Source organism: Cardiocondyla obscurior, linkage group LG28, assembly GCF_019399895.1.
Source record: "Cardiocondyla obscurior isolate alpha-2009 linkage group LG28, Cobs3.1, whole genome shotgun sequence".
Lineage (NCBI taxonomy): Eukaryota > Metazoa > Arthropoda > Insecta > Hymenoptera > Formicidae > Cardiocondyla > Cardiocondyla obscurior.
In genome coordinates, this window is record NC_091891.1 from 945,268 (window position 1) to 968,991 (window position 23,724).

The window sequence follows — 23,724 nt, forward strand, 5'->3', positions numbered from 1 at the left end:
TTTTATTAATTTTAATATTCTTTTTTTTTTGCAATTAGAAAACGGCAAGGAATTAAATTAAATCGAAGTTGAAATTGATTTGCATTACTCGGAATAAATGACCATTTGTTTTCCGCCTAGTTGCGGATTGGCTGGCACGTAGATGCGCGACGAGAGGCTCTGCGCAGGCGAGCTTGTGTTGTCTTACAGCATCCCCTGGATAGTGGTGACCAGTGGAGACCTGGGTTATCAGGCCACGCAAATGTTCGAGAAAGTTGGAGGTTGAAGGTTACGTTGTTTACGCTTTGACGTGATCTAATTGTGGGATAAGCGACAGGCCGGGCCGCGATCAAGATGGAAATCGAGAAGAACGACGAGGTGAGTGCTGGCGAATACGTGTAACTTAACGCGGCGAATACGTGACCGTGAAAAAGCAGATTGCTGAAAATGATATATTCTTGGACTGTCGTAGATGCCCAAACCGAAAATAAAACACGATTGGTACCAAACGGAGACCCACGTAATCGTAACGATTCTTGCTAAGAGCACAGAAAACGTAAAGATCGTTTATGGGGAAACTACAGTAAGTATCTACATCGGCGGCTCGTTTTTTTTTTCAAGCGTAAAAAAATTTTAAACAAAAGCCTGGTGTTTCATGGTCTAAAAATGTCATCTTTGTGCTATAAATGCTTTCAAGTCTGACATATTTTCGAGACCTAAAAGAAATTTAACAAGTTATGACATTTATTAATTAAAAGATAACTGAAATTTGAAGAAATTATTAAATTATAAATTTTCAGTTAAGTGTCACTGCAAAATTACCTTCTGGAGGTGATTATAGTCTTGAATTAGATCTGGCTAACTTTGTAGTAGCAGAACAATGTTCACATAAAGTGACACCATCCAAGATAGAAATAAAATTGAAGAAACGCGATGGTATTAGATGGCTGAAACTGGAAGGAAATCCAACTCCATGTACAGTAAAACCTATACCAAATGGTAAGTTGCAAACAGTTTGTTACTTTGTCAAAGTATGTTTAAAATATAAATGTCAAACAGAATATAAAATAAAAATAATGTTTATTAAATAATGTTTGTTGAAATATTTGGTCGAAATTATATTGGAATTTATTCATTTTATTAACAAATAAAATTTATCTTAATGCTACACATTCCATTGTTATAATTGGATGGCATATATTTTTTAAACTGTGTATATTTAAGAAATACTTCAAGCTAGTTCACATCCACTTAAATATCCAAGCTCCTGTAAGAATTCTAAAGACTGGGATAAGGTAGAAAAAGAAATAGAGGAACAAGAGGCAGCAGAAAAACCTGATGGTGAGGCTGCAGTAAATGCTCTCTTCCAAAATATATATGGCAAAGGATCTGATGAAGTAAGGCGGGCAATGAACAAATCCTTTGTAAGTAAAATGTTCATTGTTGACTGATTGAGTGAAGTTAATATGAATTAATGTTGTCAAAAATATTTTTTATATACAGATAGAATCTGGTGGCACTGTTTTAAGTACCAATTGGGATGAGGTAGGACGAAAGACAGTTAAGAAAAAGCCACCAAACGGAATGGAATGGAAATCTTGGAGCTCATAATTTCGAATAATTTTCTAAAACTTTCACAGTTTCTTATATACAATTGTCATGTTTAATCCTGAATTATTGCATCTATGTAATGTAAAAATTTTTTTAGTATAAGAAAGTTAACATATTAATATTTGCTTGAGAGTGATAATCTTTTTATTATACGATAACTTTTTTTGCTGTTTAAAAAAATTTATTTTGTAATGAAATATATTAAATTATTAATATTTCCTTATATTACAATCTTTACATAACATTTAATTTTAAATAGCTAATTTACAGTTATAATTGTACAGTATTATAATACATATAGTATTCTAATGAAAATAAATGCTCACAGCATATTATATTAATTACAAAACGAGATAAAAAGTATTTTGACTGGCAAGTGTTCAACAAGCGTAGCTTATACACCTTATTAAAAAAACAGTGTTTTACATTTAACCGATACTTCTTATTAATGGCAACATTCTCAAGTCCTAATATATTTTACAAATTATAACGAATTCTGTATATGTTTCATTGTAAGTGAAAAGGAAGTTTAAGCTGGATAAATTTAGTTCACGTTTGAGCAATTATAACTTTAATTATGTATATACATTATTTGTGTTACTTGTTAAAAATATATGATGCAGACTGATAAATTCCTTTTTTAATATAACTTGCTCCTGAAATCAATAAATTTGCCGAGTACTTGATAGAAGTCGTTAATATATTAGACGAGTTCAATTGATAGCTTTCTTGATTTAAATTTGTGGTAACTCTTTGAGAAGTCTTAATATCAATTGATTCTAATTTTTCTTTAATGCTAAATAATTCATTTAAATTTTTTTGAAGTAGCAATTCATTTTTTTCTTGCGCCGTTTTTACGGTATTTCGTACGTCTGTTATCCTTCTATTATTAAGTACCATTGAACCGATTAATGAAACAATTGCCAGCACGGCAGAGGCAATGACAGATAAATACTTGTATTTAATTCCGTTCAAATTTTGGCTAATGTGGTAGTCTTTTATCGCTGTTGCCAGCTGAGTAAAATTATCCCTCTCATTTTTTTCAAACAATTTCAATTGGTCAATAACTTTTTTTTGTTCCTGCAAAGATTTGTGCTCTACTATTGTTAATTGCACATACTTAGGGTCATCTCGCTTTGTCTGAATTAATTCTGCATAAATATCTTGCAATTTGTAAGTGATGTTCGTTAATTCTTTATTTAGATTACTCCTAGCATCTTGGCACTCAAACAGTTTATCTTGAAGAGCGATCACTTGCCTTCTGTTTGCCTCAACAGCATCTATTCCTGTTAAGTGATTGTACCATTGCCACCATTTAACTATTTTTCCTGGCAATGGGACCCCTGGCTCTAAAGCCTTGGCATTTAAATCTTGTATTACAACAGCTTGGTCATTCAATTTCTACAACATTAAAGTTAGTTATTTTCTATACTGTACGTAAAGCCATGATTCCAACTATAAAACATATTCCTCCTTTTTATAACTAAGATAATTTTATGTAAATGTATAATATTATTAAAAAAATGATATGCGATCAAACTTTGAGTTCTTTAATTGTCATATCTACATCCTAAAGCATCCTCAAGCTAATCTCAGAATTTTTGTAGAATGCCGGCTATTTGGGCCGGTTGCGCAAAATAAAAACGCTCATACATGCGTGTAAAATATTATTTACTGCTTACTTTCACAACAACATTGTACTTTTCGGCCGCGATATTCTGTGCAGTGGCGATCTTACTGTGTGCTTTTCCAGCGGCACTTTCCACGATCTCCTTTGCATTGTGAAGCATGCCGTATCTCTTTACTTGCTTGGTTGCAAGCTCTATCAATTGTCGATAGTGTCTCATCGTCGTTACACCACGCGGTATAAAATAGGATTGAAACAATCATACGTTGACGGATAAGAAATTAAAATAAAAGGAACCGACTTAATCACGATCTTAATCCATTTGGAGTCGAATCTAATCAAATCGTCCAACTTAACATAACCTATAACTCTTGATGATGCGGGTTATCAGGAAAATGAATTTAGATGACGGTCTGATATTCACGATTATTATTAATCCTGCAAATTTACTGTAACGTATTATGTATATTATGCGGCATTTAATGATCAAGTTATTCCTTTTGGTTTAAATATATATCGCAGTTTGGTTAACACGGTTTCCGTCACTATTTAACTGGACTAGAACGAACCATGCGCACACTTTGCGTACACTATTTTTTAAAAGATCCCAATTCGTGCGTGTCATCATAATTAAGTTATCTATAGTCGACGACGTGTTAATGATTTAAGACAAACGATTACAAAGTATGAAAAAAATAAAATCATGCGACTTACCGATCTGCATGAGCGTCAGCGGAGTTGTAAAAAGCTGCCGGTGACTGTAACATAAAATGAAACATATTAATGTAGACACGTAAATTAATGTAGACAAGTTAATAAAATTAATTAAGAAAAAATAAAAGTTTTTATTTGATAAAGATTTTATAACAAAAATTTATGCCTACCTAAGAGTTGCTCCGCCGATGCAGGATACCCTTCCTGGGCCTCCACCTCCTCTCAGGATGTCTGTGGAATGTCGGGTCGGTCCTTCCTTCATCGGTAGAGTATTATCTGAAACAGAAAAATTACGATTAATATTCTGTTCTGTTCGATGTCTTATTGAGCTATCGATTTCTTGAATCAAAATAAAAAATTTAACGAGAAAGGCGGTAACGCGTTCTGAAGCGCGGTAGAAATAAAACGCGGGATAGTGAATATCCGCGAGATAATGAAATTATGATTAATATTCTGTTATATTCGATAATTATTGAGCTATCGATTTCTCGAGTCGAAATTAAAAATTTAACGAAAAAGGTGGTTGAGTGTTTTGAATAACGGTAAAGATAAAAAGCGGGATAGTGAATACCCCCCGGTGGGGGTAACACAAGGGGGTAAAGAATATCCCGCGCGATAGTAGGAAAAACATAGAAGGGGGGAAGTTTTCGCGGTCATTGTACCGACGACTTTTGACCGAGCAACAAGGTGACGTAAACCTTGCTTGAAGTGACAGTTAGATTTTTGTATTGAGATCGAAGGATAAAAGGAAGTGTCGTGGACTATCCTGCGAGTGTCTACCGCGGTAGGAATATTTTATATCGCGGCCCGTTTTATACCGATGCTTCGTGCAAGTTTTGTATCGTTCGAAAATTTAACGAAAAAGGTGGTTGCGCGTTTTGAATAACGGTAAAGATAAAAAGCGGGATAGTGAATACCCCCCGGTGGGGGTAACACAAGGGGGTAAAGAATATCCCGCGCGATAGTAGGGAAAACATGGAAGGGGTTGGGGGAAGTTTTCGCGGTCATTCTACCGACGACTTTTGACCGCGCAACAAGGTGACGTGGACCTTGCTTGAAGTGACAGTTAGATTTTTGTGTCGGGATCCAAGGTTAATAGGAAGTGTCGTGGACTATCCCGCGAGTGTCTACCGCGGTAGGAATATTTTATATCGCGGCGCGTGTTATACCGATGCTTCGTGCAAGTTTTGTATCGTTCGTTACACCGACCGAAGTATTAAAGTGACAGTTAAACCGCGCTTACGTCTCAGGGTCGTGTTTAAAGATTTAACGGAAGTGTCGTGAATATCCCGCGAGTGATCTAGTGCGCGGAGAACGTTATTTTATTATAATACAAGGATGCTTTTTCGTGATCGGAATATTGTTTCGCGCTTTCGGGATATAGTGATTCGCGTTTCAATTTATTTTTTAATTGATTGTCGTACAGCCGGAGTACGCGTTATCTCTCGCGAAGTGTCGATTTTCTGTTTGGTAAGACGTGCTAATAGTGTATAGTGACCGGCAATGATGACCTGACTCACTGTGGCGACGGCGGCTAACGCGCGTGAGCTAGGGTGGAGTGCGTTAGGCCTTACCGCGGATCGTGTGCGTGAACCTTGGAGTACCGAGAGAAGCGAGAGAACGAGGGAAAAGTTGGAGGAAGGCATCTTTATGTTCTGTTCTGTTCGCGACCGTGCGTGTGAGAGAGAACGCATGAGTGATCGCTAAGAAATCATTATAGGCGCCTCTAATGATTTCTTAGCGATCACTCGTGCGTTCTCTCTCACATGTACGGTCGCGAACAGAACAGAGCATGAAGATGTCTTTCTCCAACTTTTCCCTCGTTTTCTCGTTTCTTTCGGTACTTCAGGACTCACGTACACGATCCGCGGTAAGGCCTGACGCACTCCACCCTAGCTTACGCGCGTTAGTCGCCGTTGCCGCATTGAGTCATGCTATTATTGCCGGTCACTACTATTACATGCAATTCGGAAAACGGCATCTTCTGTTTGAGAGATTCGCGTTACGCCGGATTGTGCGATGAGGATTTTAGTATTTTTTAATTTCTATTTGAACAATTTTTCCTTGTTTTATGATAAGTTACGCTCTAAGTGACAATGTAATAAAGTGCGCGGTGAATATTATGTGAGTGAGTGTGAGTGTGAGTGTACAGTTTTGTGTTTTTGCATATAATACGGGGTGCCGTGTTTAAGTTATTATAAAACAAGGTCGCTTTTCTCGTGATCGGAATATTGTTTCGCGCTTTCGGGTTATAATTCGCGTTTTTAATTTATTTTTTAATGGATCGTCGTACAGCCCGGAGTATTCGTCGGTCCCTCGCGGAGTGTCGTTTTCTGTTTCGTTAGCCGTGACTGATAGTGCGTGCGCTACTGCACGCAATTCGGGAAATTGGCATCTGCTGCTTGAGAGATTCGCGTTACGCCGGATTGTGCGATGCGCATTTTAGTAGTTTTAAAGTCCTATTCGAACAATTTTTTCTTGTTTTGTAACAATTTAAACTAGGTATGAGGGATAGTGTAATAAAGTGCGCGATGAATATTATGTAAGTGAGTGTGAGTGAGTGTGAGTGTACAGTTTCGCGTTTTCGTTTATAATACGGGGTGCCGTGTTTTAATAATAATTTAAACTGTGAGTGATAATGTAAACTAACGAGTGATAATTTAAATTATGAGTGATAGCGTTAGGGGTTAATGACAGTATTTCGCGAGAGTTTCCAGTGCGCGAAAAGATGACTCGACGACGACGACGACCTCCCATCTGAGAGGAGGAGCAGGCCCGGGGGGCATCCTGCATCGGCGGAGCAACTTTAAGGTAAGCATTAATTTTTAAATCAAAATCTTTATTAAAAAGAAACTTTTACTTTTTTTATATGAATCTTATTAACTAACTGTCTGAATTAATATTTTCCTATTTATGTTACAGTCACCGGCAACAACTCCGCCGAAGCTCATGCAGATTCGTGAGTCGCATGCTTTTTTTTTTTTTTTATACAAATTCCTTATTTAATTGTCTTTATTTCTTTGTATTTTAATTGTTATATTACATATGTTTTATATATACTTATATATTTTTATATGCATATGCTTTAATATATATTACTTTCAGAGAAATAATGCTTTTTTTACAAATTCTTTATTTAATTGTCTTTATTTCTTTTTATTTTAAACGTTATATTACAGATGTTTTATGTATACTTATATATTTTTATATGCATACTTTAATATATATTACTTTCAGAGAAATAATGCTTTTTTTTACAAATTTTTTATTTAATAAATTAAATAAGACAGCTGTCTTATTTCCTTGAATTAAAATACAGGCGCGCGCCTGTATACAAATATTAGAATTACATATATTTATTTGTACTAATATTATATTGCTTTCAGAGAAATGATGTGTGGAATGCATCAAAAATTTTTAACCACACCGGTTATACTTACAGAAAATATTAAAAATATGTACAACCGACAGTCCGCAGTCTGTTTAAGTGGGACGGGAAATTATTTGCTGCATTCCACATAAAGAATTCTTTTCTTTAATTATATTATAGGTACTTTAAAGCTGAACCGTAATTTTTGTGATAATCCTAACGATAAATATAAAAAAAGACCTTGTTACCTTGCACTCTTAAATTTTTTCTTTCAAAATTATATTACATTATTCATATTTTAATATATTACATTGTGTTATATTATTTTTTTATAAATAGAAAAGTATGTGTAGGATATTATAGTACGGAGATTCCACACTACGCGACTATTGCTTTAACCATAACGGAATACAGAAGCGCTCTTTTCCTTTGTGAGACACGCTTTATTCTTCGCGACTCAAGGGTGCGCGTGTATTACGACTTGAGCTGCCGTATAAGTATTTAATATTTCTTTTTCCCCTCGCCGACTTTCTCCTCTTTTTTAATACGTGCACACGTACATACATACATACACGCACGCACACGTCAACACCCTGATACTCACGTTCAGTATATCAGCGCTTCCCCCTCGAGTGACGTCGTTTGATAAGCGTTATTTGGTGTACAGGTTATGTACAACAGTTGTGAAAAAGTGATGTTTTGAGACGTTTCGTCATTCCGTGGCGACTCACTGACCCGTCCGAGCCACTCCGTTCCACCACCTGCCCGGGCCGGGGTCATCGTTTTCACGCGGTAACGAATTCGCACAACCCTCTCCCGGAATCCGTTTTTTCCAGGCGATGTCAGGAAGCGCTTCCTCAACCGAGTGCTAAATCGTGAGTTAATCGCGATCGAGGATCGTTCGAGAATGGCCGATGAAGTGGTGGAGACACCACGGAGCCTCGGTAACGAAGACACCGAGTGCATCGTTGACGCCGAGATCGACGGCGACGACGAGGACTCCGACGGGGTTATAGTCCCGGAGCTCCAGGGTACTCTATCCAAATGGACGAACTACATACACGGCTGGCAAACCAGATTCATTGTTCTCAAAGATGGTACCTTGTCTTATTACAAATCTGAGCAGGACAGTGGGTATGGGTGTCGTGGCTCGATTAGTCTATACAAAGCCAACATCAAGGTGAGAGGTCAAGATATATCTTATATGTGTAAATGTACTCAGCAATGTGAACATAATGTGGCATAAATGATCGAACAGTTGTATTAAGTTGTATTGTTATGTTTTTTAATAGGCACACCAGTTTGACGAATGTAGATTTGATGTGTCTGTAAATGATTGCTTGGTTTGGTATTTAAGGGCAAATAATCCTGAGGAAAAGCAGCGATGGGTGGATGTTTTAAAATCTTACAAGGTAACGATAGATAATTTAGATAATTATTTTTATTTGCTTTGGTCATTTAAATTAAATCTGCCGCGATAAAATTTGTACATTGTGCTTAATAATTTTTTATTTACCGCGAAACAGTCGGAATCTGGCTATGGGAGCGAAAATAGTCTCAAACGACATGGTAGTGCCATTTCGCTCGTGTCAAATACACAATCGACAACGAGCGCAGGTAGTCTTACTAAACGTGGTATTAGAGGGCTGAAGGAAAAATTAGCCGAAATTGAAACCTTCCGAGACATTTTGATCAAACAAATCGACACTTTGCAAAAATATTTCGATAACTGTGCAGAAAATGCCAAGAATACTTCCAAGGAAGGTAATATCATTAAACTCGTGAATATTACTTTATAATTCAATATCTTGTTTTGAATACTTGGAATGTATCACTAAAATGTTTTAATTTAATCTACGTTGTGATAAATTTTATAGAAAAAAAAATTGAGACAATGTTCAATCCAGCTGAGCAATCGGTAGATTTTAAAGGGGAAGCGATAACGTTTAAAGCCACCAGTGAAGGGGTTTTGGCGACTTTGCAACATTGCGTTGAATTGATGGTGCAACGAGAAGATGCGTGGCGTCGAAGATGGGAAAAGGAAGTTGAGAAAAAACGAAAGCTGCAAGAACTTTATAAAGCTTTAAAAGATCAAGTTGCCATGCATCATAATGGCTCACCACGACCTAGAGTCGTCATACACGGAGGTCCTGATTACGAGGTTGGTTTTTCTTTCTTTCTTTTTTATGTACATAAAATGTATTTTATTAAACGTTGAATATTTTAGAAACGCAAACTTTAATTAAATATTTAGTCGGCAAATGCTCTCTTTCAAAAATATCTATTAAAACATAGTAAAATAATTTGAGTGTTAAAAAAAATATTTTTGCACTATCAAGTTTTAATACTCATTGATTTCAATATGTACTTATCTGTCTTCAACTTGTTTGTCCACTATATTATATAACGTTTTAATAGCATGTGTATATAACTATCACTTACATGATTATTAATATTATGACAACGTTTAAAAGAAATTAAGACATTTAGAAAGGCAATTTTATTTATTAAATAATTTTTTATATTTTATTTTATGTTTTTATGTATTGAAATTAGTTGCGATTATTTTTTCCTTGAACTTGAAACTTTGAAGTTATCATTATTACAATATTTTAATTTAAAAAATATTATCAGTTATTTAATCGTAAAATTTTTTTACGTAATATTGTGTCGAACTGTTCTGTTGGTGACATAAGTAGTGTTTATGTGTTAGAAAGTAAGAGAAATGCGTTTCTGAATACATTTCGTAATTATCAATTAGGTCACTACTTTGGAAATCTTTCGCCTGCTTAGTATCCTCGAAACCACTGAGGAGTAAAGACTTGTGTGCTTATTTTTATATATAAATACCTCTACTATTTAATTTGTATTAAAACAATTTTTAATAGAACAATATGAAATTGAAAATTAAGTGTTATAATGTGAGTTTTTTTTTCACTATACATTAAATAAAATATTTTTCAATAACATTTTGAAATTTTGTTTTTAAGGAGGGTCCACACAGCGCTCTTTGTGACGAAGAATTTTACGACGCCGTCGAAACAGGGCTGGACAAAATCGAAGAAGAAAATCAATTAAGGGATCGTTTAAAACAAAAGTCTGTTTCAATTGTGACGTCTCCTGCGACGAAAGCGTCTACGCACAGGCTATGGCCAGAGGTTATTATAATATATATTTATTGTATTAAAATATTAAGTTATTATAATATATATTTATTGTATTAATGAATTTTATTTTTATCACTTAATTTTTTTCGTTTTAACTAACTTGCAGATAGAGAAAATTACGATGGAGCAATTGCATTACGCTCGCCTCGGTGTAGGCGGTGCGGGCGGCTGGCAATTATTCGCCGAAGACGGTGATATGCGAATGTATCGACGGGAAGAGGAAGCTGACGGATTGGTCGTGGATCCTCTTAAAGCATGTCACGTTGTTAAGGGCGTCACTGGCCACGAGGTCTGCGAGATATTTTTCAGTCCTGAGTACAGGAGCGGTTGGGAGGCTACTTTAGAAGATATGTCGATTGTTGAGACCATTTCCAAAGACACACTACTGTTTCTACAAACGCACAAACGTATCTGGCCGGCAAGTCAACGGGACGCATTGTTCTGGTCACACATACGCCGAGTGTCCGATGATCAGGATCGCGACGCACACGATCTGTGGATAGTTTGCAATCACAGTACCGAACATCCCGATCATCCGGTATTATATGTTTTAAAAATATTAATTTTTATTTATTAAAATAGTTTGACGTGCTAAATGAAATTAATTATTACAGCCAAATGCAGGTAAATGCGTGAGAGTTTATTTGACGGTTGGTCTTGTATGCCAAACATTTATCGATCCACCAAAAGACGAGGAGGAAATAAAAAGGGAAAATATTACGTGTAAAATAACGTACTGTTCAGTTGGTAAGGGAAAGAATTATACATAACTTAATCAGTTTTATCGTAATTAATGTTTTTAAAATGACTATTAAATTCCGATAATTGGCATTTTTTAATGGACTTTAGTTACATATTTATATTTTATTTCTTTTAATGTATACGTATGTTGATTTTAATTTCAGTAAATCCGGGAGGATGGGCTCCAGCATCCGTTTTACGGGCTGTCTACAAGAGAGAATATCCAAAGTTCCTTAAACGGTTCACGAACTTTTGTATTGATCAATGCAAGAACAAGCCAATCACATTTTAAATGTGACTGATAAGAAAAAAAAAAAAAGAAAAGAAGAACTTTAATGTTTTCCATCCAATTCCTTATTCACTATTTCAAAGTGTCTTTACGTGATTATTGTAAAAACAAGTTTGTATTGTTACATACTGTAGGAATTGTAGAATGGCCATTATGATGTAAGTGATACCGTTTTGTATATTACCTTTTTCTTTTTTTTATTTGCTTAAGATAATCGATATATAGCTTGTGAATGCGAACGGGTGGGGAATTATTATGTTAAAAGCCATTTTATGGTATAAGTAAGTGTATAACAATTATATACACTTAAAAAAAAAAAAAAAAAAAAAAAAAATATGACTTCGATGAAGCACGCGTGGCTGCAGCACCTTTTACCAACTATCCCTTTTCTCTTTGTATGGATAAACAGCCTGTTATATTTGTATACAGAATGCTTTGTCGCAGAATCCAATTGTACAAATCTGAAATGAAAATTGGATACATATACATTTATCTCTTGTTACACATTATGATCTAATTAAACACTGAATTGTATTATATCAGATTATACTGTTATTTTTATTCGTACGTGAAAACATGTGATCTGATAAGCAGGTATGGTGTTTGTCGCGGCGACGGCGGCGGCTGGCGTACACACAACACGACCTTGGCGTGGTGTACGTCGAGCCTTGCACTCGATCCTCTGTGAAACATCTACGCAAGTGCTTCGCCTGAGATTCGACGCACACCACGGCAAGATCACGTACGCTAGCCGCCGTCGCAGCACTATTCCTGACGGTGAGCACCGTGGACCATCGGCCGTCGAGAATTGAGGAAGGAGTTGGAGAGAGATAGAATCACGTACACGAGCCGCCGTCCTCGCAGCAAACATTTTATCTATTTCAGTGTACATTGCTATGTGATTCAAAGGTCACAAAGAAACATAATTGAGACTGTTGTAGACTTATCAAAAAATAACTCGTTACTTTTATATCTTATTGTTCGCCAAACTTTTCATTTAACAATCAAAGTAAAGGATTATTCTTTTAACAGTAGTGAGAGAGACAGGGGAAGGGTAGCGGGACGTCCGTTCCCTTCGCCCCTCGGCGGTCGAGAGTGGAGGAAGCAGCGGTAGAGCGCGCTGCTCTTGGTTACCCCTCAGTCCTCGATTGCCCGCTTTACGTGATGGTTCGCGGCACGTTCATTACGCGCGCTTCGTGTGAGATTCGACACACACCACGTACGGTCACGTACTATATTCGCTATCTGCCGTCGCCGAAGCAAGTGCCATACCTGCCATTCGATGTGCATTAACCTTTTGCGAATTATTTCATATTGCGGAACGTTTCACGTCGCGGCTCGTTTCGTTCGCCGGTTAGCGCCAGTTTTCAAACTCGTTCATTCCGCCGACGGGAATTGACGGAAGAATCAGAAGGAAGTCTTGGACCTCGCTTTACAATTTCTCGTGATCGTGATTCGAGAATCGTTAAAACGGGAGTGTCGCGGATCGCGAGTGTCCAGTGCGCGGAAGGACGACTCGACACGTCCCATCTGAGTGGAGGAGGAGGCCCAGGAAGGGTATCCTGCATCGGCGGAGCAACTCTTAGGTGGGCATAAATTTTCGTTATAAAATCTTTATCAAATAAAAACTTTTATTTTTTCTTAATTAATTTTATTAACTAATTTATGTGTCAACATTAATATTCTTCCTTTTATGTTACAGTCACCGGCAGCATTCTACACCTCCGCTGAAGTTCATGCAGATTGGTAAGTCGCATAAAATTTACTTTTTTCTCATAGTTTGGAATTGGGAAGTCTCTTAAAAAAAACAGAGCGCGAGTAGCGCGCGCGCGCATGGTTTCTTTTAGTAGGTATAAAAACTTGATTGCCCATTAAAAATTGTATAACCTATATTATTATGACGTTCTCTTTGATTCGTAAGAGCCTAATTTCTTTAATACGCTAAGACCTTTCTCTTCGTACTCTTCTCGCGTTATCCACACGGAATCTCGATCCTTGGTTATATCAGCCAACACTGCACCGCCCATAAAGACCATATCCTTACGTCGTGGTGAATCTTCGATTTTTATTTTGAATTTCTGTAAAAAGAATTAATCAACATTTCAACGTCCACAAGTATTATTACAATATTATTAATTATGATAGACTTACATTCAGTTTAGTGGTATCATTCTTTAATACTCTTTGAAGGTAAAGTTGTTTAATTTCTCGTTCGAGCCTCGATGGTAGTCCCGGGTACATTGTACTACCACCGCTCAAAACGATGTGCTTATACAGTTCGCTCCTAATATCGATATCAGCCGCTTGAATTGTGCTAAATACCAGTTCGGCTATTCCTTGCGCTTCGACATTAATTAAATGAGGTTGGAAAAGTGCTTCCGGTGCCGCGAATCTTTCACCGCCGACTTTTATCACACGCCCGTCAGGAAGCTGAAAGAAATATTCACGATGATTCACGTCTCCTTAATTTAATTAAATTAAATAGCTATTATTGCTACGTACAAATATTTTACTTACGGTATAGGATTCTACCAATACGGTGGTTTCGAGGGCTAGCTTCTCTTCGGTTTCAATGTTATATCCGATGTAACATAGTTTCTCTTTTAACATGCGCACCGTTTCAAAATCAGCGGAATGATTAAAAGCGTAACCGCGTAACAACAGTAATTTAATTAGATACATTGTAATATCACGACCAGCTATATCTAACCGTCTAGTCAAATGTGGCAGGGCGTACTCCTCGAACACGGGACAAATGTGCGTGACACCGTCGCCGGAATCCACGACGACACCACTAATCAATCCTTGAGCGTATAATGTCAGTACTGCTTGAATAGCGATGTACGTACCGGCGAAACCGTACTTTTCGAACATCACCTGAAATAATAATGCGTTTATTACATTGCCAATTAATAGACTTGACTTAACTTTTTTTTAAAATACACGTTACCTCTATCATCTTTTCTCTATTAGTAATTGGATTCATTGGTGGCTCGGTTAACAGAATCTTACATTCTTTAGGATTAATGTTCATTTTCTCCTTGCCGAACGTGTAGTCCCACACGTGACACATGTCTTCCCAGTTTCTACCAGGTGTTGAACGTAACGATTTAGGATCAAGTAAATATCCAATGTGATAAAAAATTGTACATACCGAACAATTCCATTTTGCATTGGGTAACTTATTTCTAACATAGAACGTAGTTTACTCGCTTCATCGCCAACCATTAAGTCCTGTGGCAATAATATAAAATTATGAATACTCGTTACCAAGGTTTAGTAATTTCGTGAAGATAATATTACTATATACTCTGTAGTCAATAAAAATAATTGCAATACAAAAATTCTAAGTACTGTATTTAAGCTACGTTTAAAAGATTAAAATAATTCCTAATGTATGAAATTTTATTTTATAAATTTTTCAACAGAAATTAAAGAAAAAAAAAATTTAGTAATTATTTTTTTGTATATACAAAATTAATTAATATTTTCATTAGACGTTACGGTTTACAGTAATGTTACTTCAGTGAGACTTAGGTTACAGGAATTCACGTTAAAAAACGTATTTCATGTTAAATCAGTTTCCAAACGTGTATACTTAAGCTTGAAAACAAAAGTTTTGCCAAATTTTATCACGCTACTCTCACGTTTACAGTCGAAAAAAAAAACAATCTTCCTTGTCAAGACATTGATGTAATGGATGTATATAGCGTCAAAAAAGTATAATAAACTTACAGGCATGTTAAGCACATCCTACGAGAGCAAATGTAAGCACACAAATATATTAGATAATTGTAGGAACAGCATAGTATGTACGTATTTTTGCTTCATTAAGCACACATAATAAATCTATCATTAAAAAATGTTTAAGATATTTCGCAAAAAAATATAGCAACCAATAAATCACTCGCTTAATAATAATATTGTAACTTCAAAAAAAAAAAAAAAAAAGGAAAAAAAGATTGTTAACAAACTTGTTCAAATAATTAAATATTAAAATGTTATGAATAATTTATCTTACATTGTAAGTACATATTCTCTTTTGTTAGTTAAACATCATTAGCGTCTCAAATTATTTAACATCAGTGGACTAAAACTTGGATTATTTTCAGTCAGACTTAAGCGCTAGAGGGGGCAGGAAGGGCACACGTTGTAATACTATATATTGGACTTACACGAACGCAATATTCTTGCTGAAAATATAATTGTGCTTATTAATAATCTGAATATTGCTAAAAAATTGAAAGCTTTGAAGCTGACTTAGATTTTATATGCAATTTTATCGATATACATTATATCTTAGTTTATTTCATTAACTTTCGTAATTTCCACAAGTTTCTAATTGTTTTGTATGCTGTTCTATAAATTAATTGCAGTTAAAATCGAGATTTGCTTTATAAATAACTTTTGTGAGAAATCAAACGTTAAGAACGAAGCATCGAATGATGATATCTCGATGAATCCAACATCAACTACTAAAACATTTACGTCAAAGCAAAATTGCAATTACTGGCCCTATATTCGTAAGTTTGCCAGAGTCTAGGGCTATGTACCTTTACATCAATGTCGCCGATCTTGTTGACAGCTCTGATTATCGGTCGTCCAACTATAGATGGGAATATATGAGCCGGAAAATTCGCACCGGCATATCCGCACTTGACAAACTACAATTAAAAAAAAAAAAAATGCATTAGCACCAAAAACACGTGGATAGGCCGTCTCTATAATTCCATCTCGGTTCATTCTCAATTAATTGATGCAACCAGAAACTCGGTGCATTTTGCGAGAAAGACGAAAAATATCGAGCCCTTACTCCGGTGCCGTTGTCGCAGACGATGATCTTCCTCCCCTTGCTGTCCATCTCGACGTATTTATCCCGTCGGAGTAATCACTTTTATTTTCTCTTTTTTTTTTCCTCTCTTTCGCTTTCTATCACGCTCCTTCAGATAGCCGTCATATCGCCAGTTCCATCGGGTGACTAATACCTGCGGGTGAGACAGGGCGTTACCGGTGTTTGGCATCAAATCGTTAAATGCTAGGTTCGAATGTAATTACCGTCTCGTATCGTCAAATTTGCGCGAGAGTAGCGGGATTCAGCTTGAAAACAGGAGCGAAAGAAACAGGGAAATCGATGTTCCCTGGAGTAAATTATATACTCGAGGCGCACGGTGAGCGGCGGTCGAATAGCTCGGTGCAGGCCAGCGTAAACTCAAACCGAGAACCTCCATCGTTGTGAGAGACGAAAAAAAAAAAAATGTTGCTTGTCCGTGGAGGGCCAATCACGTTTCATAGATACCCCGGGTTTACGAAACTCACGGTCGCGATTGGTCGGCGCGTCCGCCATTTGCTGTTCTCGGCCAATGACGCGCGAGTTTGTTAAAAAAAAAAAATCGCATTATGCGCGGTTTGCTTAATGCCTGCTCTCCCCGCGGACGTAACATACTTCATGCTTTCGAAGCATACGTGCAATAATGACTGAACGTAAATTATTAATATAAATGGAGAGGAAATGTCAAAAGTGTTCTACGTTGAAATGATAGTTATCCCCGATCCCGGAGCTGCGCTCTCGAATCGTGCCTAAAAAAAAAAATCTTCCGTGACGATAAAGTAAGGTTAGACTCGAGGCACTTTCCCGTGACACGTCGAACACGTTTACGTCATGGGATCCGAAGTTTACAGTTGTGCGAAAGGTTCGATTTCTTGTTAAAACGTTTACGAGTATCATGAAGGCTTGTATAAGTAAACGAAGGAATTTTCGCAGCGTGCGCGATAGTAATCGGATCATAAATCATGTAATAAAATAACGACGATGGCGCTGGCCTATCGGTTGCGATGCACTATTTCCTTCTTTTACAATAACTAATTAACTGTAATTATGCAATCACTCTTTTAACCACGAATTTTTTATTTTGGACCATCCATAAACGTTGTTAAATGACGAAAGAACGCTTGTATAAAAGAGAGAAAAAAAAAATAAAATAAAATACCTGCATTCAAGAATCAGAATCTCTTCATAGTTTCATCATTAGCATTAAAAACTTCATCGTTATAACGGTTTGTTTAAAATCAATCATTACAAAGTAGTAGTACTAGCAATTTACTTGCTCGTAGTAAAATGGTAATATGTGTATTTTAGCGTGGTGTTAGCGTAATCTTCCCGCATCGACTTGACGTTTTTGCAAGGCAAGAGATTTATGACGCTCGTTGGATGTTTGCATTCGGATTCGTTATAGACTTCACTATAAGAATTATATGGATTAATGCAGTGAAAGGTATAACTAGTAGGCTAATTAAATCTGATACATTGAGAATAGATCGCACTGATAAAAAACAGATTCAATGAGACGGTTAGACAATTTAATATACTTTGACTGTCAACATACATTGATTCTCAGGTCTTCAATCAATTTTTTAATTATTACTCTCGATCCACGCGTTAGTATATTCTCATTAAAGAATGGAACGTTGCAAGAAAAAGCCAATCGCTTACTTGACGCGGAAGGCGCATATCTCCTGCTGCCATCGTCTCAACAGGTGCGAATTTAAACTAGTGAATAAATAAAAAAATGAATAGATCTTTGTTTTAACGGATCTATAGATCCCACGAGCGATATTTTTCAAGAAGAGAGAACGCTTGATATAATACGTCGTTCATGAGCATAATAAAAATATATTTGTTAATTAAAATTTAAAAAATTGATTGTCTGGATTAGCCAGAGAGTTTGCGATGTAGTTTAAAGTATTGATTTTTTAACGAATTTAAATTTTTAGTTTGTTTCTAACCGAAGAGGAGAATAAACGAGTATATGGAAAGTGTAACAATATATGGGGTCACGGTCATAATTATACCGGTAAATTATATTACTACCTATTTGCAAAAATAGACAATATCTGAAACAAATAACTTTTTTTTTTTTTGGGTTAATTTTGACGATTAAACGCGAAATTAAATTAATTAAGTTGAATCATTTTTAGTGGAAGTAACTGTCCGTGGACCAGTAGATCCATTAACAGGTATGGTTATGAATCTAGTGGACCTGAAAAATTCTATGCAGAAGGTATTGATGGATGAGATGGATCATAAAAATATAGATAAGCAAATTGATTATTTTAAAGAGAGAGTTTCAACAACCGAGAATGTCGCAATTTATATATTCGAAGAGTTAAAAACGCACATGACCAATCCCGAATTGCTATATGAAGTTAAGGTTCACGAAACTGACAAGAACGTTATGTGTTTTAGAGGAGAATACGATTGAATTTTGACTCTTTAATAAGGTTCTTTAATTGTACAAATTGGTACTTGTTTAATATTTATTAGATATTTTTATTACATTTGCATAATTTTATTACACGGTCGTACAGTTATATTAAATTAATCGAAAATAATGCATGTAAATTATGGGTTTATATACAATATTCTCTGATGTAAACTCACAGTTTTCGTGCCGCACTGTAGGGACAGCAGCATCATCTCTTTATCTACATAGTTACGTTGTGCGCTCAGTGGCAAATATAAATTCTCGCATAATATAAGATAGTAATTTAGAATAAGATAGTAATTTAGAAAATTTAACATTCCAGTTTTATCAGTTTTATCAAACCAGAATTACAGATAAAAATCTATAATACGGCAAAAAAAAAAAGTTAAATACTTCACCCGTAACATTTTTTTTTTTTTTATTGCACGTGTATATGTTAATCTCACATTTATGATGATCAGAATTCCGATTCGATCTCGATTTTATTCTAATTAATAGGATACTAATATTTATGCATGTATATTTATATTAAATCTTCATGCGTTATTTTATTTAAAATATATAATACACACGCATGTCATTCTTAATAACGATTAATACAATTTGCATTAAAGCACATTCATAAAATAGTCCTTTGTAAAAAAGTTAACAAGAGTGCATATCACAATATAATCATTCCATAAATAATTTCTAATTTGCTAATGTACATATATAATCATAAATATCTGTAATTTGTAATTTTTACTCTCATGATGAATTAATCATTAAATTTTTTATGTGCGCTTTTAATTATATACAGAACTTATTGCGTTGTTTGTGAAAAATGAAGCAAAAGTATTCGTTATAAATCCGATATCGTCATAAGATCTACTCCAGATTTTGAAACAAGGAACATTTTATTAATGAAAGTCACTAAAGAAAAAAGTAATTTTAGAATAATTAGGCTACTACGGGATATCTGTTTTATCATTGATATTTTCAATCATTTTATATGTTAAATAAGTAAACCAGCATTTTTAGAGCAACGATAAATTAATACAGAATATCTCGAATCAAATGTTATATCTTAATTTCGTGTGTAAAATTGTTAAGTATTTACTGTTACTTGTATAAAAACTTCTTATTTTTCCCCCTTTTAATTTTCTTTCAATATATATATATATTTTTTAAAGTAACTATACAATTAATTGTAAAAATTCAAAACAAGATATGACGTAAAATACGATAAAATTAATGTTTATCTAAATCACGGGACATCACACCTTTATATAGTATCTTCGCATTTACATTTATATAAATGCATGAATATTGTATAAAATACTAGATATACCATCGTAATAAATAACACATTACGATATCAATAAATCTTAGAGCTCTAAAGAGAGCTATATATTCATATTGTAACCCGTATTCATGTAACTTCGGATAGTCACGTACGGTATACCGAGTTCGAAGTCGTCTCTGGGCCAATATCTTAGCACCGGCGATTGTTGCGGCTTTTCATCCTGTACGGCGAAGTAAGCAAAGAGCACCGCCGCGGTGTAACTCGCAATAAATATAAACAGATGCCACAGCGCGTGGAGATACGGGAAGTTCAAATTCAGCCAGGTATCACAGAATAGTCGGTCATTCAGCCAACAGGTCACTGCTAGAATCCATACGGCGCCGCATCGCAATCCTAGTCTGTACACTCTTATCGAGGTGGTCCTTTAAAAATTGTTAAACAATGTAATTCCATATTACGGGTTTCGAACATTGAGATAAAGATTTCTACGCCTACGTTACATTACGCGGAGTTTCTCTTTCTGCTTAATTTTTTGTGTTAGACATTTATACGAAGAAATTTACCTCTTCAGTTCCATGACTAAGAATCCGAACGCCGGTATACCCAAGCTCATTAATGCGAAAGCATTTACGGCTGGATGTATCAGGGCCAAGCCGGTAGCAATTAGAGTGGGCAACGTTGCGCATATAGAGAAGAGCTTTCTGTCGTTACGTACGACATTGGGGAAATATCTTCTGGGAAAGAACATACAGAAGCCTGCCATATACACCCACAAAATAGACAATTCATCTAATAGTTGACCTATCGCACATATATGCACAAGATTAGCTATTACGCAACATAAATATATCACTGATTAAGCAAATATATCTCGACAAATGCTTCTAAACGCTATTCCTTTTGCTGTAACGCATTATTCGTAAATTGTTAAAATATATATACATATATATATATATATATATATCTATCGATATTCGGTATTCTTACCTATTAGGGACAAGGTAGCGTGAAAGTATGCGCTAGTAAGCCCAACTACCATCAATAAGAACCAAAATATATGAATTCCTGGATTTACAAAGCGTGCATAGTCTCTAAATAAGTGCATGAGCACTGGTGGAAGTAACACGAAGACCACATTACTCAACTAAAAAAATAAGAACAATAGATAAATTAAACACTGAAAAAACTTTGGTGTATTTATCTATCCTAATGGGATTATTCATAATTAGATACCGATATAGTTATGTGCAAAAAGAAAAAAAAAAAAAACAAAATACATATCGTATATAGGAGGTTTATCAGAGATAAGAACATATTTACGAAAATTAAGATATAAAATGATTAAATGTGTTTTCTTTCTGGTCTGGTCTTTGTAATAAAAATATGTTTGCTTTGTTATCTTTCTAGTATATATAGTATATGTATCTTTTGTCTCGTTTATGCGCAATACTATTTCTTTATTCGTAACTATGCGACAAGTTTTCACAGGAATTTATAGAACGTTGAATAATAAATTTAGAATTTAACTCGAACAAAAAAAAAACTGGATATCTTGGTAAATAATATAGAAAGTGCTAGTGATTTAGGAAGTTAATTAAGATTTTGTTATCCGTTTATGTTCTTTATTTAAAAATTTTTTATTTAACTAAAAATTCAGTCGCATCATAATTTATATGGCTAAATAATTATGCTAAACGTATTTGCTTAAAAAATTAATTTTTAACAAAGAAATATTATAATATTTACACCGTCTAGCTTATTCGATGTTTTTCATCGAATCACAAATGTTTTCTTAAGATATTTATAGATATCTTTCACTTAAAATTTGGCACTTGACAAATTACCTGAGACGTAGAAGACTATTTTTCACGGCGAACAAAAAAACAAAAAGAAACAAACTCTCTGCCTCGTGTGAAAGACTGAAAACCGGTTATAAATTCTAATTTTTACATAATTTAACTTTAAGAAACACTTTGATAAAATACTAATTTATACTTATCGATTTGTATTCCGAAACCCGTATAATTTATGCAAAAAGAAACTATCCTAACAAAAGACTCCAAAAAAGATATCCCGGAGTTTTCTATATAAGTTTGCAGACAAAGAAAAGGTGCTACGTACGTACGTACGTACTGCATAAATAAACGCACAACGCATACGAACCGTATTCATGAATTCTGCGATGCTGGGGGAAATATTATAATTGCGCTCGCACCAGTCCACGGGCGAGCTGCCAGCCTCGAAAGGTTTCCACATGATTGCGATCCCACCGCGTCCTTTCGCGAAAATTTCAATCCGTTCAAACGTACGTGCGTGCGAGCTAGCTAGAGAGACACTTTGGTCACTTGATGCTTCAGGGAATCATCGGTCACTTGAGCTCGAACAATGGACACTTCCGTGGCGACTCGCCGCGAAATATCAAGTTCCGCCTGCGTGAGAGGAATAGTAAATGCGCGTTTCACTCCTAGGTTTAACGGTGTTCTTGCGAGCAGCTTGCGAGAAGCGAGAACGGCGAATGATTGTGGCTAACTGATTCGACTGACTGGAGTGACTAACTCCGCGGCTCCGCCGCTCGATCTACGGCACTAGCCAATCTGACTCCGGAGAAGGGTAGATAAAGGCGTCTGAGCATGCGGCTTCGATGAACTGCGATGTTAACAAATGACTAGATCCACATATTCTGTCCCCGTATGCTTGTCGCGCGAGCGGGCTGCCAGCTGTTCGTCGCATCTGCGTAAAAATATATTAAAGGTCATTTTTTTATTTGCTATTAAATAACGCGCGAGATTATAGTTTTATTTTTATAAATCTTCACATTGCTTGCGCACAAATGTAGTAGAAAGGAGAATTTTTTTTAATCACCGTAAGAAGAATTTTAATCACTTATGGAGACGTGAAATTTACACTTTTGCTCTTTTTGATTTCTCACCCGTGATCAACAAAGTAATATTTCTTTTGTTCGCGATATTTAATTATGTTTTATTTATCTTTTATAAATTGAGTCTTTATTAACACGAGAGGCGAGACGTATCGCGGATATATTGGAAACAAAACACATTTCAACACTGACCGAGATGTTCGTAAATTTCTCATCAATCTCGTTACATTTCCAGTAATTGTGGATGATATCTCAGTTCGTCGCTGTCCTTATATGCGTATTTTTTTCTTCTGTATGACTCCGACTCTGATGTCAACGTTCTCCTTAATTGCTCGCTCGATCAGGATCAGGAAGTTGATTAGTAATTTCACAGGGCCGCTCTGAGTGATAACGTGACTCTTGCCGAAAAACATCCTCTCCGCTTTCTTATCACGGAACCCGGAACGATTGTAGGAATCTTGCGCTGGGCCTGATAACATAATTAATTATTTATCACACGGAAAGACAAATTGTATAATTCACTTTACTCTTATTATCATAATTATCACTTAAGTGATATCATACAGCTGTATAAACATTGATAACTTGATTAATGAAAACATTTCATCAAAATATAAACCATACCGAGGAGATCTTTGCATAAAAAAAAAAAAAATATATATGTATAATGCGTTAATTTGGCTGTGCTCGATTGAATTAAATCTGATATTTCTCTGCTTATTTCGGCAAGTCTACGCGAAAAGGTTTTCTTGCGCAATTAATATTTTCTCTTACTTTACTCACAGTCTGTTTCACATTCTT

The 23,724-nt window shown here is 35.5% G+C and overlaps 6 protein-coding genes across 12 annotated transcripts; 3 read left to right on the top strand and 3 right to left on the bottom strand.

The window, feature by feature from the left end:
- Window positions 1-148: 148 nt before the first annotated feature.
- Window positions 149-2,222, top strand: Sgt1 (suppressor of G2 allele of skp1). Its single transcript, XM_070673508.1, has 5 exons — window positions 149-357; window positions 452-562; window positions 780-978; window positions 1,204-1,403; window positions 1,483-2,222. Exons 1-5 carry the CDS (start codon window positions 334-336, stop codon window positions 1,588-1,590), a joined length of 642 nt encoding a protein of 213 aa, XP_070529609.1. The 5' UTR covers window positions 149-333; the 3' UTR covers window positions 1,591-2,222.
- On the bottom strand, window positions 1,043-3,808 carry LOC139112465 (mitochondrial potassium channel). The gene is made up of 2 exons (XM_070673507.1): window positions 3,273-3,808; window positions 1,043-2,991 (listed from the first exon to the last, which is right to left on the bottom strand). The coding sequence occupies exons 1-2, from the start codon at window positions 3,435-3,437 to the stop codon at window positions 2,188-2,190; spliced, it is 969 nt and encodes a 322-aa protein (XP_070529608.1). The 5' UTR covers window positions 3,438-3,808; the 3' UTR covers window positions 1,043-2,187.
- A 3,834-nt stretch (window positions 3,809-7,642) lies between these two features.
- Window positions 7,643-12,043, top strand: Cert (ceramide transfer protein). Its single transcript, XM_070673410.1, has 8 exons — window positions 7,643-8,481; window positions 8,594-8,713; window positions 8,828-9,065; window positions 9,179-9,462; window positions 10,292-10,459; window positions 10,575-11,006; window positions 11,083-11,215; window positions 11,374-12,043. Exons 1-8 carry the CDS (start codon window positions 8,209-8,211, stop codon window positions 11,499-11,501), a joined length of 1,776 nt encoding a protein of 591 aa, XP_070529511.1. The 5' UTR covers window positions 7,643-8,208; the 3' UTR covers window positions 11,502-12,043.
- Window positions 12,044-13,128: 1,085 nt separating this feature from the next.
- On the bottom strand, window positions 13,129-16,737 carry Arp2 (Actin-related protein 2). Of its 4 annotated transcripts, XM_070673418.1 has the most exons (10): window positions 16,554-16,737; window positions 16,312-16,483; window positions 16,052-16,162; window positions 15,674-15,691; window positions 15,234-15,251; window positions 14,653-14,732; window positions 14,449-14,584; window positions 14,016-14,375; window positions 13,650-13,928; window positions 13,129-13,576 (listed from the first exon to the last, which is right to left on the bottom strand). In XM_070673418.1, the coding sequence occupies exons 2-10, from the start codon at window positions 16,357-16,359 to the stop codon at window positions 13,394-13,396; spliced, it is 1,233 nt and encodes a 410-aa protein (XP_070529519.1). In that variant the 5' UTR covers window positions 16,360-16,483; window positions 16,554-16,737; the 3' UTR covers window positions 13,129-13,393. The 4 variants fall into 4 exon arrangements, with proteins under 4 accessions (XP_070529519.1, XP_070529520.1, XP_070529521.1 ...); XM_070673419.1 differs by lacking the exon at window positions 15,674-15,691; XM_070673420.1 differs by lacking the exon at window positions 15,234-15,251.
- A 143-nt stretch (window positions 16,738-16,880) lies between these two features.
- Purple (6-pyruvoyl tetrahydrobiopterin synthase purple) lies at window positions 16,881-21,441 on the top strand. 4 transcript variants are annotated; one of them, XM_070673443.1, is made up of 6 exons: window positions 16,883-17,188; window positions 17,443-17,552; window positions 17,635-17,770; window positions 17,894-18,032; window positions 18,270-18,349; window positions 18,474-21,441. In XM_070673443.1, exons 4-6 carry the CDS (start codon window positions 17,956-17,958, stop codon window positions 18,755-18,757), a joined length of 441 nt encoding a protein of 146 aa, XP_070529544.1. In that variant the 5' UTR covers window positions 16,883-17,188; window positions 17,443-17,552; window positions 17,635-17,770; window positions 17,894-17,955; the 3' UTR covers window positions 18,758-21,441. The 4 variants fall into 4 exon arrangements, with proteins under 4 accessions (XP_070529546.1, XP_070529544.1, XP_070529543.1 ...); XM_070673445.1 differs by lacking the exon at window positions 17,443-17,552 and having other exon boundaries at window positions 16,881-17,188; window positions 17,939-18,032; XM_070673442.1 differs by having other exon boundaries at window positions 16,883-17,552.
- On the bottom strand, window positions 18,799-23,309 carry Bwa (alkaline ceramidase). The gene is made up of 5 exons (XM_070673430.1): window positions 23,116-23,309; window positions 22,209-22,775; window positions 21,033-21,189; window positions 20,609-20,846; window positions 18,799-20,467 (listed from the first exon to the last, which is right to left on the bottom strand). The coding sequence occupies exons 2-5, from the start codon at window positions 22,299-22,301 to the stop codon at window positions 20,146-20,148; spliced, it is 810 nt and encodes a 269-aa protein (XP_070529531.1). The 5' UTR covers window positions 22,302-22,775; window positions 23,116-23,309; the 3' UTR covers window positions 18,799-20,145.
- Window positions 23,310-23,724: the final 415 nt, after the last annotated feature.

Excerpts from the sequence above, each read along its gene's own strand:
- Sgt1 (XM_070673508.1), top strand. The coding sequence starts at position 334 with ATGGAAATCGAGAAGAACGACGAG. Across the intron at positions 358-451 it reads AAATCGAGAAGAACGACGAG|ATGCCCAAACCGAAAATAAA; the intron begins GTGAGTGCTGGC and ends GGACTGTCGTAG. Across the intron at positions 1,404-1,482 it reads GGGCAATGAACAAATCCTTT|ATAGAATCTGGTGGCACTGT; the intron begins GTAAGTAAAATG and ends TTTTATATACAG.
- LOC139112465 (XM_070673507.1), bottom strand. The coding sequence starts at position 3,437 with ATGAGACACTATCGACAATTGATAGAGCTTGCAACCAAGCAAGTAAAG. Across the intron at positions 2,992-3,272 it reads AGTACAATGTTGTTGTGAAA|AAATTGAATGACCAAGCTGT; the intron begins GTAAGCAGTAAA and ends TTAATGTTGTAG.
- Cert (XM_070673410.1), top strand. The coding sequence starts at position 8,209 with ATGGCCGATGAAGTGGTGGAGACACCACGGAGCCTCGGTAACGAAGAC. Across the intron at positions 8,714-8,827 it reads ATGTTTTAAAATCTTACAAG|TCGGAATCTGGCTATGGGAG; the intron begins GTAACGATAGAT and ends ACCGCGAAACAG. Across the intron at positions 9,463-10,291 it reads ACGGAGGTCCTGATTACGAG|GAGGGTCCACACAGCGCTCT; the intron begins GTTGGTTTTTCT and ends TTTGTTTTTAAG.
- Arp2 (XM_070673418.1), bottom strand. The coding sequence starts at position 16,359 with ATGGACAGCAAGGGGAGGAAGATCATCGTCTGCGACAACGGCACCGGA. Across the intron at positions 16,163-16,311 it reads TCTGCGACAACGGCACCGGA|TTTGTCAAGTGCGGATATGC; the intron begins GTAAGGGCTCGA and ends TTTTAATTGTAG. Across the intron at positions 14,376-14,448 it reads ATAGAGAAAAGATGATAGAG|GTGATGTTCGAAAAGTACGG; the intron begins GTAACGTGTATT and ends TTATTATTTCAG.
- Purple (XM_070673445.1), top strand. The coding sequence starts at position 17,956 with ATGGAACGTTGCAAGAAAAAGCCAATCGCTTACTTGACGCGGAAGGCG. Across the intron at positions 18,033-18,269 it reads TGCTGCCATCGTCTCAACAG|TTTGTTTCTAACCGAAGAGG; the intron begins GTGCGAATTTAA and ends TTAAATTTTTAG. Across the intron at positions 18,350-18,473 it reads TCACGGTCATAATTATACCG|TGGAAGTAACTGTCCGTGGA; the intron begins GTAAATTATATT and ends AATCATTTTTAG.
- Bwa (XM_070673430.1), bottom strand. The coding sequence starts at position 22,301 with ATGTGGAAACCTTTCGAGGCTGGCAGCTCGCCCGTGGACTGGTGCGAG. Across the intron at positions 21,190-22,208 it reads TCGCAGAATTCATGAATACG|TTGAGTAATGTGGTCTTCGT; the intron begins GTTCGTATGCGT and ends TTATTTTTTTAG. Across the intron at positions 20,847-21,032 it reads CGCTACCTTGTCCCTAATAG|GTCAACTATTAGATGAATTG; the intron begins GTAAGAATACCG and ends TATGTGCGATAG.